Below are 19,850 nucleotides of genomic sequence, written 5' to 3'. Positions count from 1 at the left end.
AACGTCAAGCAAATTGTAGTCCGGTCGAACCTGAATCGGGTTGGGGTTGAAACTGTGATTCAGAACGGGTTGCGCCAGTTCCAACCCAGGTTCAAAAACGAATTCGACATTAGCTTGGCTAGCCCAAACAGGCCCAAACATAGTAGCTGTGTTCAATGACTTTGATCGAACTTGCTCGGGGTTGGTTGTACTAGCTCGTATTTTTTGTCAACAAATAACTGTCAAAGCTACTTCGAGCAACTCCAAGCTGCTTTCTCAATGAACGCTCTTTTTCGATCACCTTCGGTTTGTTATGAAAAACTGTCACTCTCCGCACTAATTTACCGGAATTCCACGTGAAAAAAAATTCGCGCACTTACACTCAAAATAATCCAAACGTCATTGTTACGTGAAAACATACGTGGTTTTTTTCCATCGCACTTTTCACGTAGCACTTACGTTAACCATTGGTACCACTGAATGAACGCATGAACAAATAGAAGTCGTCAGTTCTATCAAAGTTTCATGTAGCTGCTACGTGAATTTTCACGTAGCTTTTACTGAGTGTTTCAATAGATCCTAGATGTATTTTTTATTAAATGTTATAGGAATATTTACATAAAACCCAATTCTGTTTTCCATAGACTCCTGCAATTGAATATTTTTTCACTTAAAAGAAATACACAAACTGATGGAATAAAACTATTTATTGTGTTCAATCAAGCAACAGCAGCCAGTAACAATTTCTCTAATATCCACTGAGTGATACGCCGGTATACATGGTGATACGATCATATGAGAAAAAACGGAAGTTCCTCTCAAGTTTGCTAAGGGCCGTTCCATTAAAAAGTGTGCCGTTCTTGAAGTTTCGTCGGATTTGGTGTTTAACGTTTCGTTAGCTGTAGTAAATATTATATAAGCTATAGAAAATTGATATTCACCGGTTTCTAACACGTATTTACCTGGAAATCAATCTTAAATGAAGACCATCAGCTCTTGGGAAAACTAGCGGCCACCATCTTTAAATTTGCGCACAACAGAGGATGAACACGATATGCAGGTGATCAAAATGAAGTCAAGTTCCTACGCGTTTTCCACGTAAGTGCGATTGGGAGCTACAGTAACAATCACCGGTACTCCTTTTGGTGATTATCCATACTCTAGTAATTATTACCTTAGTCAAGTGAAAAGCCTGCAAAATGAATTTGGAATGAGCTACGTGATTTTTCACGTAGCAATGACGTTTGGATTATTTTGAGTGTAACAATCCGTATCGCTTCGGAATTTTGCTTTTTTTTCTCAATGTTTACGTTTTGAACGTCAAAAACACGAGCTACTGCGAGCTGGTTGAACTAGCTCGGACTCTAGCTTCCAACCTGTTTCGAGCGACTCGGAGTTGGTTGGACTCGGCTCAATGAACACAAACCCGAGCGACTCGAAGTAGGTTGAAGTGGCTCAATGAACACCAAAAGCTGACTCGCAAGTGGTTGCAACCAAGTTCGAGCAGCTCGTTGAACACAGCTAGTAAATCGACTTCTCTGGATAGCAGGTGAAGACCCACTGGGCAGTGATCATCACTCGACTTCGATCCGTGTGGATGAGCAACCACAAGGAATTTCACGTCGCCCTCGTTGGAAATATGACCAAGCTGACTGGCCTCAATTTCAGGAAAACGCTAAACTTCGTAATTCTACCCCAAACAATATTGAAGACCTACTAGATGAAATCCACAATGCAGCCTGACTATCCCTCGAACAACTGAAAACCCTGGTCAAAGATCACTCCCTTGGTGGTCTCCGGACATAAATAAAATGGTTAAGACAAGGAGAAAAGCTCTCCGGGCCGCTAAACGCCTCCCCGTAGACCACCCTAACAAACACCGTGCTATGGAATCCTACCGTGCAAAAAGGAAGGCGTGGGCCCAGCAATGGATAAGCTCAAGAATGCTGTTTATCAGGAAAATCAAAGGAGAAACCACAAGATGGACCGACGTGACCAACAAGTTCTCTCACGTATACGAGTGGGGCACACTCGTCTCACCCACAACATGGGAAATGGGGAATCTTTTCGCAGAACATGTTCCACTTGCAACGCAACCATGACTGTAGAACATCTAATCATCAACTGTCCCGTCTATCAAAATATCCGTTCCAAACATGCTGTTCCCAACAGCATAAGAGACGCCTTGGCAAAAGATCCGAGCAGCGAAGCTGCTCTATTGGCCTTTATAAAAGATGCTGAGTTATATCAACATATTTGATCCAGAATAGGAGTTCGTATATCTTAAGAACCTTGCTATTCAAACTGACTGTTTCGGACTTTGTTAACTAAAACCTCTCTAATCAATGCAATTAAGCTGAAATACTATTGTGGAACATATACTATGTAACAATATGACAGGTGGGCCTCTCACTACAAAGCCCACTTATTTTTTTTTTTACTCCAGCAGATGAACCAGCCTATGGCTGAAAATCTCGATAATAATAATAATAATAATAATATCAAGCGTGTGCTAGAATAAGGGCGTAAGTCGCATGATCGATTTCTCTTCATCGATCCTCTCTTCTGTGAATAAAGGTGACAAGAAGCGGGTTTGAAAGCAATTTTACACTTCAGGGCGCTAGGCAGCGATGCATTCTTGCGTCCTGATGGTAAAAAATGCTGACAAACCCGCATCTTGTCACCTTTATTCACAGAAGAGAGGATCGATGAAGAGAAATCGATCATGCGACTTACGCCCTCATTCTAGCACACGCTTGATATAAAGATGACCAAAACACGATTCATTTTTGTGTTACACAGTGCGGAAATCTGTAGTGGGACTGATATGCGATTACTTTTCATTATGGGACAATTTGACTTGCTGTTTTTTCCTCATTTTTCTGAGTAAATTATACTATCTAATTAGTGCAGCAGAAAGAGCATTGGAAGATATGTTGAACAGTCAGTGAACTCAATTCAGTTTTGACGAAAATGCAGATGGGACTGACTTGCGATTCACGCACTAAACAAGTGACAAAACTTGACTCTAATGAGATAAGTTCCGATTTGATTTACTGGGCAAGACACTTCAAGAGTTTCATCACCTCGCTTTTTTCACCTTACTCCACTCGTAGAATAATCCCAATTATCCTTTTTCAAGGAAGATTTCTTTCATTTCTACTCTAGAACAAAATATATTGCATTCAGTAACTCGTTTATATTTGCTATCACTTGCATTATCAATCATGTTTTCCGGCGAATTGAGTTTAGAGAGCAATTGCTTTACCGAGTTAAAACTCCTAATTTTATGAAGTTTTGATATTTTGTGCTATTTGTTACTACATTGATTTTTATTGTTGTAATTTAAGCATTTCGTTAACGGTAACTTCTAAAGGGGTTCGATTATTTCAAATCTACTATTTTGATTACCTTTTCAATACCAAGCTGCTCACATTTTAGAATAGCTTCCTATCTATCTAACCAACTGGTGCTAGTGGGATGTTTTTTTTTCTATGGTTCTGCAAATAATAATTACATGTACGCTTTTAAAACGAGAGACGTCATTTTTAAAATTGTGCCTTTTTATAGCTTTGTAGTTGGATCTATTTATATTCTGAGAGCATCTTAAACCGCTATAATCTATTCATGTTACCTGCAGAATCAAATTTTTTAAGTGTGGAGTTATTGATCTTGAACTCTGTATATAACATTCTACTTTCTGTCAACTTTCAGTCGTGCTTTTTTATTAGGATGTTCATAATCGAGCAATTACCTTACCCATTTTCTTTGGTTTCCATTTCTACTTTCTGCTACTGTTGTACCGTATGAATAAAAAGTAATAACTACAGTGGTATTGTAATACGAAAAAAGTAATGAATAATTGTTTGAAGATGACGGATTTGGGCATTAAGCAAGACGGGAGCGGGCCATTTGGCATAACCAGAATTATATTCTTTATTTTAAAAGATGGATATTCTTGATGAATAAATGTTATGCCAAATGACCCAGACCCAAGTCAGACCTTATTTAGGGTTGCGGGTTCAAATCTACCCAGTTAAGATTTTTTTCGTAATTGAATTTTGAAAGCTACAAAATGACTCAAAAGCATTTTCTGATTTCCTTTTTTGATTTCAATATAGGTTTTCAGAAATATATTTCATTAATTAATAGGGTGTCTGATCCAGTCATAGTGTGTGTACCAATAATAGTGGTAGTGCCGTTTCAAGCGTGTTATAGCCAATTTTTATTTTTATGTGTATTTTTATAACATGGACATTGTCAAAATGATATGAATATGTGAAAAAAAAATCTTGTGAAATAGTAAGGAAATAGTAGAAAACAATTAAAATCCATAACTTTTTTGCTCCTTTGCACCAGTTATAGTGGGGCGTTCCTATAATAGTGAGCCTCAATGGGAAATCAATGTAAACCACTATTATAGGAACAAAAGTTAGCAAATACCACTATTACTGGAACGTGTTCCAGTAATGGAGGAAATGCTTTTTTGATAGATTTAATGATTTTATCATTCTAAGATTATTTTTTACGTGAAATATAATAAAAAAGCTTTCGAATAACGTATTCAGATATAAAAAACAAGTTTCCGTTATTTTTTGGCGATTTTTTATTCCTCAACCCCTATTCAGCATATACAATTACAAGTGCGAATTATTGCTTTTTGTTCATACGGAATCTTTAGCGTGAATGCCGATTAAAATACCTTTCTCAATTATACCTTTATGTGCGGATTGAGTTTCGTTTCTCACAATTATGTTTGCGAATGATTACGCCTTTTTTCAAATGTAAAGCTAGCTTAATTTGGATGTCAAATGTTATTTTTATTTAAAAATATAACTCATCCCGAATAAAGCTGCTAGCATTCTCAACCCACATCTTATTTTTATTTAATGTTCTATCTTATAGTATTACAAATTACTTAATAATTTTAATTGATTTAAATGTAGGCACAGCATTTTACGTGTTTATTTTTGGTATGAGTACATATAATACATAAGAGAAATAAATACGAATGTATGTAAATGATATGCAAACAATTCTAAAATGTATTGTTCACTATTCACAGCAGGTAAATTATCTTTGGTAGTGTCCATACCGTTGCCACGTCACCAGCTTATTTTAGCATCGTGTACAATATAGCCAAATGAGGAACATGTTATGGTAGACGATGCGTAACTGAACAACTAATGGTTGGGAATGGTAAAAATAATGTGACTATAGATGAACTTGATGAGAAGATTGGATCAAATGAGCACAAATAATCGGTTCGGAACAACCATACGTAAGGCGTATCGAGCATTTCGACTCTAGGGGGGGTTGCTTAAATTTAACACAATACTTGAACCTTTCAACCTCCCATAATTACATAATTGTCCCATATGACTAGGATGTAACTGATATTCTGTTATAGTACAGCAGTATATGCAGTCCCTAGTTAGCATAAACTTTTATGAGACACGTTTTTGATAAATTCGAATTATTATCAGAATTTTGATTGGTGTTGTTCGAAGTTTGAGAAAACGTGTTCAAATTGTAAACTTAATTCCTATGATAAAAAAGGAACCCCACTTTCAGGGCAGGTAGCGACAGAGTGTCTTTAAAAAGGAACATTAGACCTTCATGCCTGAAAAAAATAACAGGATTATAAAAATAAAAACAAGACAAACGTTGAAGAGGAAGTACTCGTAGAGTATTCATAAAATTTCCTCGGAGAATCAGGCCAAACATTTTCCTAAGCGCACTTCTTTGGGGATTACTCGTGACATTACGCTAGGTATTACTCTATGTATTTTTGCATTCTTCTAGTGAATCATGCCAAGCGATATACGAATGCACAAATGATCAGTTGGCAAAGAAAGCTCGCAGTTAATAAATGTGGAAGTGCTCATAAGAACACTAATCTGAGAAGCAGGCTCTGTCCCAGTTGGGACGTAACGCCACAAAAAGAAGAAAGGGTTGATATGAAATGACTATATGCTCAACAAAATACACCTGTTCTACCCATGCATACACGATCAGATAGAGATACACCTCGCGCTTGTAAATTTCACCTCCAGATTACAAAATTATAGTTTGAAGGTTTTACATGCAATTTATCCTTCTTCGCTTACTCAAACGTAGAACTTCCAATTAATAACAATATAACCACCAAAAATACTGTACTTTTTAATTACAAATTTGAAATAAAAAGTGTCTGGGCATACAGTAATGAGCCTCCCTCTGAGTGAAATGGACAAACTCGATGTGTGTTTCTATCTAATCTGTCTCGCGCTATATAAGCTTTACATAGGGACAAGTATTCCAGGGGTGGTCCTGAAATGCTATGACAGCAGTTATTATCAGGTTCGCTATATTTTTATAATGAACGCTAATGCAACTAAGTGGGTATTGTGTCGACGTTTCAGAGTTCAAATCAAACCTCAAACACCTCTGGTTGCAATGAATTTTAACTGAGTGCAAGAGATTTTGTATTAGGAATGTTTGTGCAACTTTGTATTACCCGCAATGCATTTGTTTTAATAGGCACTTTTCACTGTATTGCGAGGTTCTGAAACGCTTTTCAACACTAACTCTGAAGAACATACCATCAGTGCACCAGTAGCCGCTCATGTTCCAGTAGCCCGCTCACACTAAAAAAAGATAAGTTTACACAAAGTTAATTTGAAAACTATAGCCGCAATACGGTTCAAATTGACACATTGAATCATACTGTGGACATTTTTTTGTGTATTACTCGAATTACCATACTTTTTTAACTCGTGAGCGGAGCATGAGCGGATACTGGTACGTTGACGGTATGTCATATGTCAAATCATATACTATAGTTGTATAATTGATTCAACAAAAGAGGTGTGATAAATTTCGAATAAGATAAATGCTGTCATAGTAAACTTCGGATCGTTTTTGCTTTTACTATAAAATATGTTGCCAAGTTACGTAGCTTCAGCAATTTTTATTAAGTTTGACTAAACGAAAATCAACGCAAAATTACTAACGAGAAACAATTGGAGAACAGTACTGCTAACAAGCGTTCAATATCGCGCTAGCCAACGAGTGCGGTGGGTTGGATTAAAATACACGAACGTTACTCGCTAACTATGGTTTCGAGGGTTTTTCTGAAATTTTCCAGTAAACCTACCAGCGTAAGGCAGAATCCTCGACTTGCCGGAATAAGAGGAAAATCGGGCATTATGATCGAAGCCGCAACAAGGTCGCATTTCGCCGATGAGGCTGGTACAGATGAAACTGCTTCGTTGTGGGTTGCTTTGGAATGTGTCTTATTTGAAGATTCTATAATGATGACGAATCTTTAAGTAACCTGAGAAAACAGCTAAGATTGACCAACGTTACTTACCATCAGTGGTGTTAGGAACACTTTGGTTCGCTGCGTTTGACAAGTCCATCCAGCTGTTGATTCGACGATACATGGCTTCACCACATGTTTTAAAGTGCATTAGAATTTGTTCGCGGAATATCTCCGGTGGATTGTTAATGAGCTTCGTCATCGATTGCACCAGTTTAAGCAGCACCATTTCATTATACATTCTGGAATTTTCCTTACCTTGTTGTGAACCTGCATCATAAAATAGTATTAATATATGAAATATGTTCAATTACCACCATGCAATTTACCTTTCTGTTTCTCATAGCCAGCTTCATTGAAATAAGGTTCATCAACAAGAATCAAACCCTGTATTGAGACAATCACCTGCAGCAGAGTACTGTTCGGACCCCACATTTCCGTACCTCGGCCAGACCATGTTCCAAGCAATGATACACACACTTTACCATCTTCGTATAGATTGGGATTCAACCTGTCCGAACAATAGCTGATGTAATGGCACAGTGGAGGAGCATTTGGGTAATCCTGACCCAGTTGTACATCGAACAGGAACAGCCCATCTTCATATGGTGTCTTTTTTGGACCTTCAATCATAACGCTCAGGAGATCCAGTCGATCTTCGAATGTTCGAACCCAAACTCCTGGAGGAAGGGCGGTTCGCAATAGTCGATGTTCCCGTTGGACGGCTTTGTAAAAACTTTGCGGATTGTTAGTTTGGAATACTGTGAGATGATATTTATGCGTGCTTGGAGCGGAATCAAGAACTTGGAAAGTTTCGACATTTAAATCCGTGCTCTGTGCAGAGACAGCCGGGCTTACTTCATCGATAGTATCGTTCAATTCATTCTGGCCTACGGTTGTCTCACTAGGGGACGACTGCAGCTTTGCTGGGGTGGATGACAGTACTTGGGAATCATATGTTGGTGGCGTAAGTTGTATTTCTTCGATAATAATTTCTTTGAAAAGATCGCTCTGGCTGTATCGCATATTTATCTGCATAGTATAAAATGAATTATGTGGATTAGATTAACTAGGTTTGAATTGCAGTCACATACCTCTTGCAACGCCTTTACCAGTTGAGCTTTGATAAGTGAACACAGCTTTGCAGATACATTCTCCGCCTGTGGAGAGAAACTGAACACAGAACTGGTAGAGTTCATATCCTCGCTTATGTTCATGTACAGATTGTTGACATTATCCAGTTCAGTGTTCAACAAAGAATCATTACCGCTTTGATTCATGTTGCTTTTACTTTTAGGAACGCTTGTAACATCACTTTTACCAGAAAAGTTACCAGAATCTTCACCTGCTGCATCTGCCGTGGACTGTGTTGAGTTGGTATTTGTAGGAGCAAGGGGATTTTCATCAATACTGGAAATGTCTGATGAAGTGGATTGATTGTTGGCTGATGGTAGTTGAAATGAATTTGCAGTAACTAAACTAGCATGTGAGTGAGGCTTTCTAGAAACCGAAAGCGTACAAGCGGCACCATTTGACGAAACACTATTATTGCTATACGAAGGAATCTTCTGATCCGGACTGGGAATATCTGCAGTAGTGGGCGTTGTGGCCTTCGAACCACTTTGATTGAACAATCTATTCTTTTGATCTTGTACCCGTTCAGCCGTAGTTTGATTGTTAGATTTTCTAACTCTTTCTACCAATCCCATAAAATGACGTTCGTGAAAAAAGCTCGTATCCATTAGCCGGTCCAAATATCGACATTTCTTGTAGACCAGCAATAGCTTTTTCATGATTTCTTGATTTTGCAGATGAGGATTGATTATGAACAGTTCCTCTAATCTTGCCATTGCAACACGGGCTCGTTCTAGATTCGCGGTAAGCTTTGGTTTGCAAACGTGCTGTGGTGAAGCACCACCAAGTTCTGATGTCTCGTCTTCAGTTTCCCACGAGTTGTTGTCGGAGTCGTTACCCCAGAAGTTGTTTTCGGAATCGTACTGACCAACTTCAAAGATGTCCTGCGGCCAACACATGCTAACATGATCGTTAACCCACCAAACTTTTACCATTCCATTGGGATAGTTATCGATAACCTACGAGAAAACATAACACATAATTAAAATTGTTATTATACTTGAAGCTATCATTCTAATAGTAATAGCCAAAGCGCCTAACGAGATTTTTGTTTCATCTCAAGTTAAAGGCTTGGGTGAAGTGGGGCAGTTTGGCAGCCTTAAGAACTTTTATAAAAGTCCTGAAAATTATGTATTTATTTGGTTCTACATCTTCAACACTTATGGTTGCACAGATTGTGACTTAATCTAGATTTCTTATCCTACTAGCAAAAACATGTTTGGAAATATTCAGGTCAAATTTATCGGAAACGTCATTATATAATCTACAACTATCGTCAAAAGGGTCAAAAAAAGCGTATTGAGTGCGTCTAGTAGGAATCCACGTTTCTAGATCAATTAGTTGGCAACGGTCTTCATAGGCCGGTAATTCGATGGGATTGGACCACGGTAGACGACGTAACGCGTATCTAAGAAACGATTTCTGGACGCTCTCTATGCGATGACACTGTTCATTATGATACGGTGCCCAGACTTGGACAGCATATTCCAAAGTGCTACGCACTAAGGAGCAAAAAAGAGTTTTTAAAGCATACACGTCGTCGAAGGCAACTGTGTTGCGCCGGATGAAACTCAATAGTGCGTACGATTTGGCTGTGACGATAGAGATATGCTCGTTAAACTTAACTTTAGAGTCAATAACGACGCCAATATCCCGAATTTTTTCAACACGTTCCAATTCTTCACTGTCGAGTATGTACGGGAAGAAGAATGGAGAGCGCTGACGACTGTAGGATATCACTTTGCATTTCGAGATGTTCACTTACATTCCATTCCTTCCGCACCAGTCCAAAACAATGTTCAGATCTTCCTGAAGAGCACAGCAGTCCAACGGTGACGATACGGGGACGATTTTTAAGTCATCCGCGAACATCAAACAATCACAGCAAAGAAGACTACAGATGTCGTTGACGAAAATTATGAAAATTAACGGGCCAAGGTGGCTGCCTTGTGGGACTCCGGAGGGAACGGAGAAGGTATCGGAATATGCGTCGCTAATTTTTACGTAACTCTTACGATTAGTTAAGTACGATGACGTCCAGTTGATGATCCAGTCGGGCAAGCCAATGTGCCGCATTTTCTCCACAGCTAACGTGTGGGGCACTTTATCGAAAGCTTTGGAGAAATCAATATAAACTGCGTCAACCTGCTGCCTCTTTTCGATCCTCTTCGTTAATTTGTTTGCAAATGTCATGAGATTTGTAGTCGTCGAACGGTTTTTCATGAATTCATGCTGACTATCAGATATCACATGACGGACGGAGCGGTAAAGAACTTCATGAACCATTTTCTCGAGTACCTTACCCACGCAGTTTAGTATTGAGATCGGGCGATAATTCTCGACATCGTGTATACTGCCACTTTTGTGAATGGGCGTAATAGATGCAATCTTCCACGCTTCAGGAAAGATGCCGTCCAATAACGACTTGTTGAAAATAATCGATACTGGTAACGAGAGCGAGGACGCACACTTTTTGAAGAAAACGGGAGGAAGGCGATCCGGCCCAGCACCTTTCGTCGGGTCAACATCTGACAGCGCTGTTTGGACATCGTTTCAAGCGTGTGCTATAATAAGGGCGTAAGTCACATGATCGATTTCTCTTCATCGATTCTCTCTTCTGTAAATAAAGGTGACAAGATGCAGATTTGTCCGCATTTTTTCAGTTCAGGACGCTAGGTAGCGATGCAATCTTGCGTCTTAATGTGAAAAAATGCTGATAAATTCGCATCTTGTCACCTTTATTTACAGAAGAGAGAATCGATGAAGGGAAATCGATCATGCGACTTACGCCCTTATTCAAGCACACGCTTTGTTTGTTGATACTTCCAGGCGAGATAGATGTACGGAACTGTTAGAAGCAGTTTGAACGGAGTTGAATTGTTGGTTGCTATAAACGGTTGAAAAAAAGTCGGTAAAGAGATTTGCGGTATCGCGAAAACTGGACGCTTTACAGCTGCGGTAAACCATGTCCGACGGAACTCTCTGGCCGTGCTTCTTGATTTTAACGAAAGACCAGAACGAAAAGGGGTCGTGCTTGAAGTCGGATTCCAGGCGTCTGATGTAATTCCGATATGCGGTTGTTCGCAGCTCATCATACAGGTTTTCCATTCTCTTGAGAGACTGCTTATTATCTGCTGATCGGTGCTTAAAGTACTTTTTACGGAATTTTCGAAGCCTGTTTCGCATTGTCCTTAACTCTCGATTCCACCAGGGGCATTTGTGATGAGTTCGCCAGATTTTTTTGAGGGGCACTAGTTCGGCTGTGATGTTATTTATGGTTTCATAGAAACGAGAAACGGCAGTGTCAATATGGCAATCGGTTAGAAGGGATAACTGTTGGGAATCACTGCATACCCCAATACTCTCTCTCTCTCCAGGATGTAACAGTGGCGACGAGTAACCCGTGCGTGCAGTGAGGAACCCCGATGCGTTCATTTTCCGCGGAGGAGAAGATGGACGACACGGGCTAACAGAGTGATCCAACTACTGTGCCTCAAGCTTCCACGGCGGAATTATATCTGCAACAGCATCATGCAGGTTACGGCATGCACTCCACGGTTCCAAAATCAACACACTGGAACCATTATGCGCCATCATCATTCCCGTCTTCTCTGTCACATTCGCCCGCGGATACTCAACCTCATCAGCACCGACAGTACAACACCACGGTGATGCAGCCATCATCTAATCACTCACCAGCAGTGGATACGCTCGGATTCAATGGTTATATGAATAAGCCACCCTATCATCCGCAGCCAGTGGTGCAGCAGGTACCACAACAATCATCAACTTCTCAGTTCAAACTCGATCTGCTGCAGTATATGGATCAGCATATGCAGCAGACGAGAGAAGCGAACAAAAGGTTCAATGATGATCTACTACAGTTGCTACAGCTTCAGAACTATCATCTAATGCAGCAGATGAAAATTATGGAACAAATCATATCGAATCGCAACCTTCAAGCCATGCAACAACGATTAATGCTATCGTCACCGGCAAACGAATATCATCAAGATTCCTCTCCAGCTGTCGCTCGCCCGAGTACAGCACCAGTGCAAAATACGTTCGATTCCACTATCGTAGTCAATCAGGAGCAGCGGCTAATGGATCAGCTGATTGTTTCCGCGCACTTTCAACTCCAAGAGTAGCAACAACAAGAACCTCAAAATGATATTGTTCTCACTATCGTTCCGATCACCGTACCTACGCCATGCGGTGGCATCAGTGAAAATAAAATCGAATCCAGTGAACGGCAACTGCAACCACCAGAGGTTCTCAAGCGTTCTTTTGACGAGTCACTTCGAAGTTCAATAAATATTATCAATCGCTTCCAAACAGTTTGCACCAAAAGCAGCTATGCACGTGATCCAGTTCATCCGAGATATTTGAAGCATCTACTAGATCGAAACGGACACCGGATGGATTCATCAAAAGGATCAGCACCGGCATTCAGCGACGTTTTCGAATGGATGATCAACAGGGATCTGATCAACAGAGGAAAACAACGTCATCCCTACGATCGTTCTCATCACCCTGTTGACCGACCACGCAAGCAATGTATTATCCAACCATCATCACTCTTCGTGGACTTGAAGATCGTCGCTATGGTTAACTCCGTCAAACAACTAAAAAGGGGAGATGTTGGGAATCACTGCATATCCCAATACTCTCTCTCTCTCTCTCTCTCTCGAAACTGCTTGCTCATCGAAGGCAATTCAGTCTGCCTTCGAGTGATGCATACAAGCAGTAGAAGTTTTGTAACCGCCGTGCCGTCAACGTGTCGCGTCTCAATGTAGTATCTTAGTTTGAATAAAGTCTACTTTTAATTTGTTTCGTTTTACACTTGAGAGGTTCAATACACCAATATGTGTCTCCGCCATTCTAAACTCCAGGATGTAACAATAACCAATCCACTCGAGCCAATGCATCGTTAAGCACTTCAACATCACATCCCTTAAAATCGTAGCAGAAAATATTGTCTTGTGTATCAGTTACAGACGAAATGTCGCATTTCAGAACGAATGGTCTGTGATGCGCGTCGATCGGGAGTAATGAATTTGGCGGTTCCAAAGATTCAATTTTTTGGGTGTCAGATACAAATGACAAATCCAACAAACGCCCATTGCAGTTCGTAATATCGTTCACCTGAGAGAGTCCAGTGTCGAGAATCGATTGAGTTAGTGTGATCTCATGCTCAGAAGAGGCGTTGGCAGGTAGATAAGCGTTAAGATCCTCGTCGAAATTCCAAGAGAGGTTTGGCAGGTTATAGTCACCAAGAACAACGACCATGTCGGTGTCTTTCGCGAGATCAAGCAAATACCGAACGCTGCGAGAGTGTTGTCGGTAAATCTCCGGATCACTATTTGGTCTAACATAAATACAGCAGATGTACATCGACAGGTTAGCGAGACTTACTTTGACTGCAACTTGTTCCAGTTTACAGTTCGGAACATCAACGAAACTACACTGCAAACTCTTTCGCACCCCAATCAGCACACCACCGCCACGCGTTAGATTACTGGTGGAAGAGCTGCGGTCGCAACGGTATTGACTGTTTAACGATAAACTTGCGACGATCGACGCGCCACCATATTGCATATAACGGAGGTTATTAGAACTAACTTGGAGGTGATGATTTCGAGGTTATTTGGCAATTTGGAGGTTAAAATCCCCCCCAAACACTAGCGATTTTGCGGTGGGATGTTGACGTTTGATGACGAATAGAGAGTAGTTTGAAGATAATTCTGCATTGGAGATATCATCACGAAGCCAAGTCTCGGTGAAGGCAATTATATTGTAATCACACGAGCTCAGCGAGAGATGTAGAGCATTCGTCTTTGTGCGTAGACCGCGAACGTTTTGATAGTATACTGTTACGGGAATGGTGGCGTCATGAACTGATGGTATTTGAACAGGAATCACATCGATTGAATGGCTGTCGGGTTGTTCGTTTCCGGCTGAGTCACCGGTGGTATCCAAAAAACCGGTTGTGTAGTACCAGCCGATTCGAACTCACGGAATTTGATACCAATCGGCCACGTTGTAGCAGACATTGCCTTCTCCTTCAAGTTGGATGGCATTCCGATTTTGAAAGAAATGAAGGTGAGCGATCGTATGTCCTTGTCCTTGGGAACCAACTTTGTAACGGTGAGTTCATTGGTACCCAAAGATTCCTGAGCAAGCTGCTTTATGTTCTCGTCAGGTACACTGGGATGAATCCCAGACAGGTGAAGCCAAAACTGCTCTTGACGAGGCTCAGCAATATTCACCGTCAGGACCACTGCGTTAGAAGACGAACTAGTGACGAACTAATATTATGGAATTTTCAGATTTTTGCATGACAATTTGTAGATTAATACGGCTTCGTGACCACGCTATTTACCGAACACGTACTTTCTTTTCGTAGTTTCAATTTCAATTTGCACATTTGACACGTGTTCGTCGTGTACATGTAAACTTTAAAACCTTACAGCAATATGGGCAGGTTTTTCGAACATTATTTATTTATTTTTCTATGAGTTAAGAACAACCACTCATAACTTGTCAGCTTTAGGATAGCATGTTATTTCTGATGAAATTTCAAGAATTTATGCGGAATTCAAGGAGTACTCATATCACCCCATTGGCGAAACTGCCCCGACTACCTCTTTTATGTTCTACAGACTATCTTACCTGACCAGCACTGCAGTTGGAATCATCTCCGTTAAAATTGGCAACCCGTATGACGATGGTTCCTGGTCGGTATTGGAAATCTGGATGGTCCTTCAAATCGTACACGCTGACCTCGGATTCACCGTTATAGGTCGGTTGAGGCTCATCCGTACAAGTGTATGTGCTAAACCATTTGACTTTGGCCGTTCGGCCATGGTGATCGACGTTCTGAATTACTCCATAATCTCGAAATGACGGATTGTGTGAAGGATCCGTATTGCCAGCCAATACAAAATCACCCGGAAAGAACTCATGGTCATCCAAATGGTGGATTGGACAAAGCTCTGTGGACGGAATGTTAGTTTCAATAGTACCATCTTGCCAAACAACTGTAGCACTGCTATACACAACTAGGGTTTCCGTAATTACATCATCTCCAGCAACAGGCAGACGATCAGCATTGCTATTCATCGATGCAGATCGTTTCTTACGTTTACTTAACTTTTTCGCTAGCAAAGGCGACTTTTTGGGACTACCTCTCGGGGTAACAGTACTTGAGCAAGAAGAGGACATTGGACTACCTGCACCATCGGATACTATTGAATTACTACCATCTGCATCATATTCTTCATCTTCCGGATCCGTTTGCCACTCATCACTTTCTGCTAGTTTACATATCGTGGACGACTGATTACTGCTTGGGCGTCGTGGAGAATTTCTTCGCATCTTGCCTACCTTTGTGCCATCCTTGCCTGTAACGGGGCACAATTTTGCCCGATCAGTTTCTAATTTCTCTTTGATGCCATCCGTGCATTCGGTGCCGGTAATGATAATATTATGGCTTTCGTTATCACAGATCAATTTTTCATCATTCTCATTTTCCGTTTTCAAAATTTTACGGTACTTTGAGCTGAGTTCCTTTCTCCATTGACTTTTACGGCAAATTGTATCATCTTCTTCTATCTTCAGATAGTTTTTATCATTGATTTGCAACATACAAGATTCGAATAGATTAAGCTTTTTGAGTCGTTTCATGTCTTCACCGGTAATATAATCCGGTGGTTGTTGAATGCCTCCTTCCTTCATTTCAGTCTCGATGTCTTCACACGATGCCTTACATTGCCAGTGTACCCAAACGCCTTCCAGTTCCACGTTCTGGACAGTAAATTTCACATCCGGAATCTTCTTTTTCATGGAGCGTTTCATTTCCGCAGATGTTTTGATCCATTTGGAGTTTTCTATTTCACCCAGAGGAACTACCAATGTTTGACCAGGATAGAACAATGCACTAGCAAAATAACCGCACCTGGATCGACTTTCAGGATCTTTTAGGGCACAATAATCGAACTCTGGACCCGTTTCCACGAGAGAGCCACACGTTGACCTAGGATAAAAGAATGAACATTGAATTTAAATTTGAAAACTAGTGAAAACTGGTTCTGCTCTGTTTGGGAGAAAAATAAACTTTTTTAATCCCTAGCTCTATGCCTTAGAATTGGAGGAACACTTTCTTAATGTTTTAACTTGACAAGAAGAATAATTCTTTCAATATTTCTTAAAAAATCTTTCATCATATTTTGCGATGATAACTGGACGCTTCAGTTTTGTGTTAAACAAATACGTGAATCGCTTTCATTCGTACCCAACCCAGACTGTCAACAACACTGTAGTTGATACAGCCTATGTAGACAAGCTTCAAGGTTTAACAAAGATTGCAGTCCACAAAAGGCGTCGGAAAGCAAATCTAACATTTTTTTCTGGATGTACCCCAGATCTCTTCTCCATATTCCAAAGCTTTACTAATCAAATAACAGGTAAGTGATTGCATAGCGTGCATATAATTGATTTGCCTTTTCGGTGACCATAAAACTTACGAAAATGATAAGTTCTCCAGGTTGGCTGTCGGCATTGCATAATCGTTACCCGTTCTGCGAACGCACCCTGTCTAGCGTACTGCGGAGTCGTGGGATCGAGGCTCACTTCCAAATTCCAAATTGACACTTGTGTCAATGAATTTCAGATTTTTCTAATGAGGAACATTTAATTGACATACGTTTACTTCCATACAAACTTGAAGCCAAATGGACCAAGAGCAATCAAATAAATAAAAACATTCAAAGGGTGTTCTAACTGTAATATATAAATCTTAGGTATCTGTTGAGTTTTCAACTTTCTTCATAGAGTGTTAAGTAGTAATTAATATCGTCGAATAAACTAATGAAATACAGTCGCCTCTCCACATCTCGATATCGAAGGGATAATCGAGATAGGGAGAGATCGAGACAGAACAAACTTTTAGCGAATACTAGATTTAAAATCACTCCATTCCAAGTAAATTAAAAACAAGCAGATATCATTTCGTCTTCGCAAATTGTTTTGAATCCTTTGTTTTGAAAACTTTTGATAATGGGCATATCGAGATACACTCCCGTGCATAAGTTTGGGTTCACTCCCTAAAAGCATACAAAAGTGTTCAGTCCATATCTCTGGAATTACACGTTAAATTGAAACTCTCTAAGCCGCATTTGAAAGGCAAAGATTTATTCTTATTTGCTATGTATTTTTCCGAAAACATTTTCTGAATTTTATATACTAAATTTTTATTTAAAGTTGTGACATTTTTCAAAAAACACACTGAAAAAACATAGCTAATTTCCTCAGAATTGGATGGACCAAAATTTTTAAAACAAGGTGTCATTAGAATCGTAATCTTATAATCTTTGAAAGGCGCTTACGAATTTTTTGCGGAAAAATTTGAAAACTATTCAAAATCAATGAAACAGTCATTCAAGTCATCGTGCAAAAGTTTGGGTTCACCTGAACTTACTTAAAACACGAAAAATCTGTGAAATCTCAAACCAATCATGTATGCGCCATTATTTGCGTTTGAAAAAGCTATGAATTATTAAAATCGGTTGAAAAATGGCAGAGATATTGACAAAAATGATTTGCTTGCGGCTCAGATGAACCCAAACTTTTGCACGATGTCTTGAATGACTGTTTCATTGATTTTGAATAGTTTTCAGATTTTTTCGCAAAACTTTCGTGAGCGCCCTTCAAAGAATATAAGATTACGATTCTAATGAAACCTTGTTTTAAAATTTTGGTCAATTCAATGCTGAATAAATTAGCTATGTTTTCTCAGTATGTTTTTTGAAAAAAATGTCACAACTTTGAATAAAAATTTCAATTTTGTCAATCAGTGACGGAACTATCGGCAAGCTGGCTGAGATAGCGGACAAAATCGTCGAGTCACCATCATCACATTTTCCCGCTGCGTCTAGTGCTGTGGCCAAATCCGACGCCGTATCCGAGCTACAGAACCAGGTTGCGGCTTTGACAACAGAAATCAGAAACTTAAAAGCAACACAAGGAGCATCCAGAAGCCGATCAACATCCCGGTCGTCTAGTCGGTTTCCTGAGGACGAGATCTGCTGGTACCATCGCAAGTTTGCTGAAATGCCGAGAACCCGGCAAATACACTCCAAAAAACTAGATCCTCGTTCGCTCGAGACGGCGGGAGCGAACGCAGCTTCAGTAAGTCGCCGTATACTGTTGACGATCATACCTCCAAAATGAAGTTCCTTTTCCAAATTTCATGTTACATGCAAATGCGACAAGAATAAAAGTGTACGACAAGAAATACGTCACAATGGATCTAAGATTACGACGGCGGTTTAATTGGCCTTTTCTCGTTGCGGACGTGGGAATGGATTTTCTCGCTACAAACGGTTTATTAGTGGACTTGAAGCATCGTCGTCTAATAGATGGATTAACGAACCTGTCGTCAACAGGGGGAGTGACCGATACATCCGTACATAGTGTCACGCTGGTCGATTCAAATCACCCATTTCGGGAACTGATGACCGAGTTCAAGCATATCACCCTACCGACGATGATAAAAACGGTAGTGGAACACGATGTGCCTCGCCATATACAGACGAAAGGTCCCCCGGTCGCAAGTAAATGCCATCGTATGGCTCTAGATAAGGTGAGTGCTGCGAAGAAAGAATTCCAAGTCATGATCGATCTCGGTATATGCCGTCCTTCCAATAGCAGTTCGGCCAGTCCGCTCCATTTCGTTCCCAAAAAAAGCGGAGACTGGAGATTTGTGGGGGACTACCGAGCATTGAACAGAGTAACTATACCAAATCGTTACCCAGTTCCTCACATACACGACTTGTTAAATGCTTTCCAGGGTAAACAAATCTTCACAACCCTGGACCTTGAAAAAGCGTACCACCAAATACCCGTGGAAGAAGAGGATGTGCCTAAGACCGCTGTTATTACTCCGTTCGGCCTCTACGAGTTTACGCGTATGCAGTTTGGCCTCTGCAACGCCAGTCAAACTTTCCAGAGGTTTATGCATCGGGTATTCAATGGCATGGATTTTGTTGTCGTGTTTGTGGACGATATTTGCAACGCATCTAGCACACCGGAAGAGCATCAAGCACATGTGCGTGCCGTCTTCGAGCGACTGCAAACGTACGGCCTGGTAATTAATGTAGCAAAAAGCCATTTCGCCGAGACCAGCGTCCAATTTCTTGGATACATCGTTAATAAGGATGGAATTCTTCCTCTACCTGATCGTGTCAAGGTCGTAACAGATTTCCCAGAACCTAGCACCGTTAAGGAGTTACGCCGATTCTGTTGAACTGCTACAAACGGTTCATTGCCCGCGCATTTGATTTGCAGAAATAACTTCGGAGGCTGATTCCAGGTAGTGATCCTTTATAAGAGAGATAAGCGGAAGCTGACATTTCTGTCAAAGTGTGAGCCAATC

The 19,850-nt window shown here is 40.4% G+C and overlaps 1 protein-coding gene across 1 annotated transcript in view; it reads right to left on the bottom strand.

The window, feature by feature from the left end:
• Nucleotides 1-6,032: 6,032 nt before the first annotated feature.
• Nucleotides 6,033-19,850, bottom strand: part of LOC5567422 ((E3-independent) E2 ubiquitin-conjugating enzyme UBE2O) — a 38,123-nt gene continuing 24,305 nt past the window's right edge. The window contains exons 4-8 of the mRNA XM_001657354.2: nucleotides 15,089-16,451; nucleotides 8,377-9,375; nucleotides 7,612-8,314; nucleotides 7,334-7,552; nucleotides 6,033-7,269 (exon numbers count right to left, since the gene is read on the bottom strand). Coding sequence (XP_001657404.2) covers nucleotides 7,064-7,269; nucleotides 7,334-7,552; nucleotides 7,612-8,314; nucleotides 8,377-9,375; nucleotides 15,089-16,451 — 3,490 coding nt within the window. The 3' untranslated portion in view covers nucleotides 6,033-7,063. The remainder of the gene's footprint in view (nucleotides 7,270-7,333; nucleotides 7,553-7,611; nucleotides 8,315-8,376; nucleotides 9,376-15,088; nucleotides 16,452-19,850) is intronic.

This window comes from Aedes aegypti, chromosome 1 (genome assembly GCF_002204515.2).
Source record: "Aedes aegypti strain LVP_AGWG chromosome 1, AaegL5.0 Primary Assembly, whole genome shotgun sequence".
NCBI lineage: Eukaryota > Metazoa > Arthropoda > Insecta > Diptera > Culicidae > Aedes > Aedes aegypti.
Note: the sequence above shows the minus strand (reverse complement) of the source record. Positions and strands in the feature narration are given on the sequence as shown.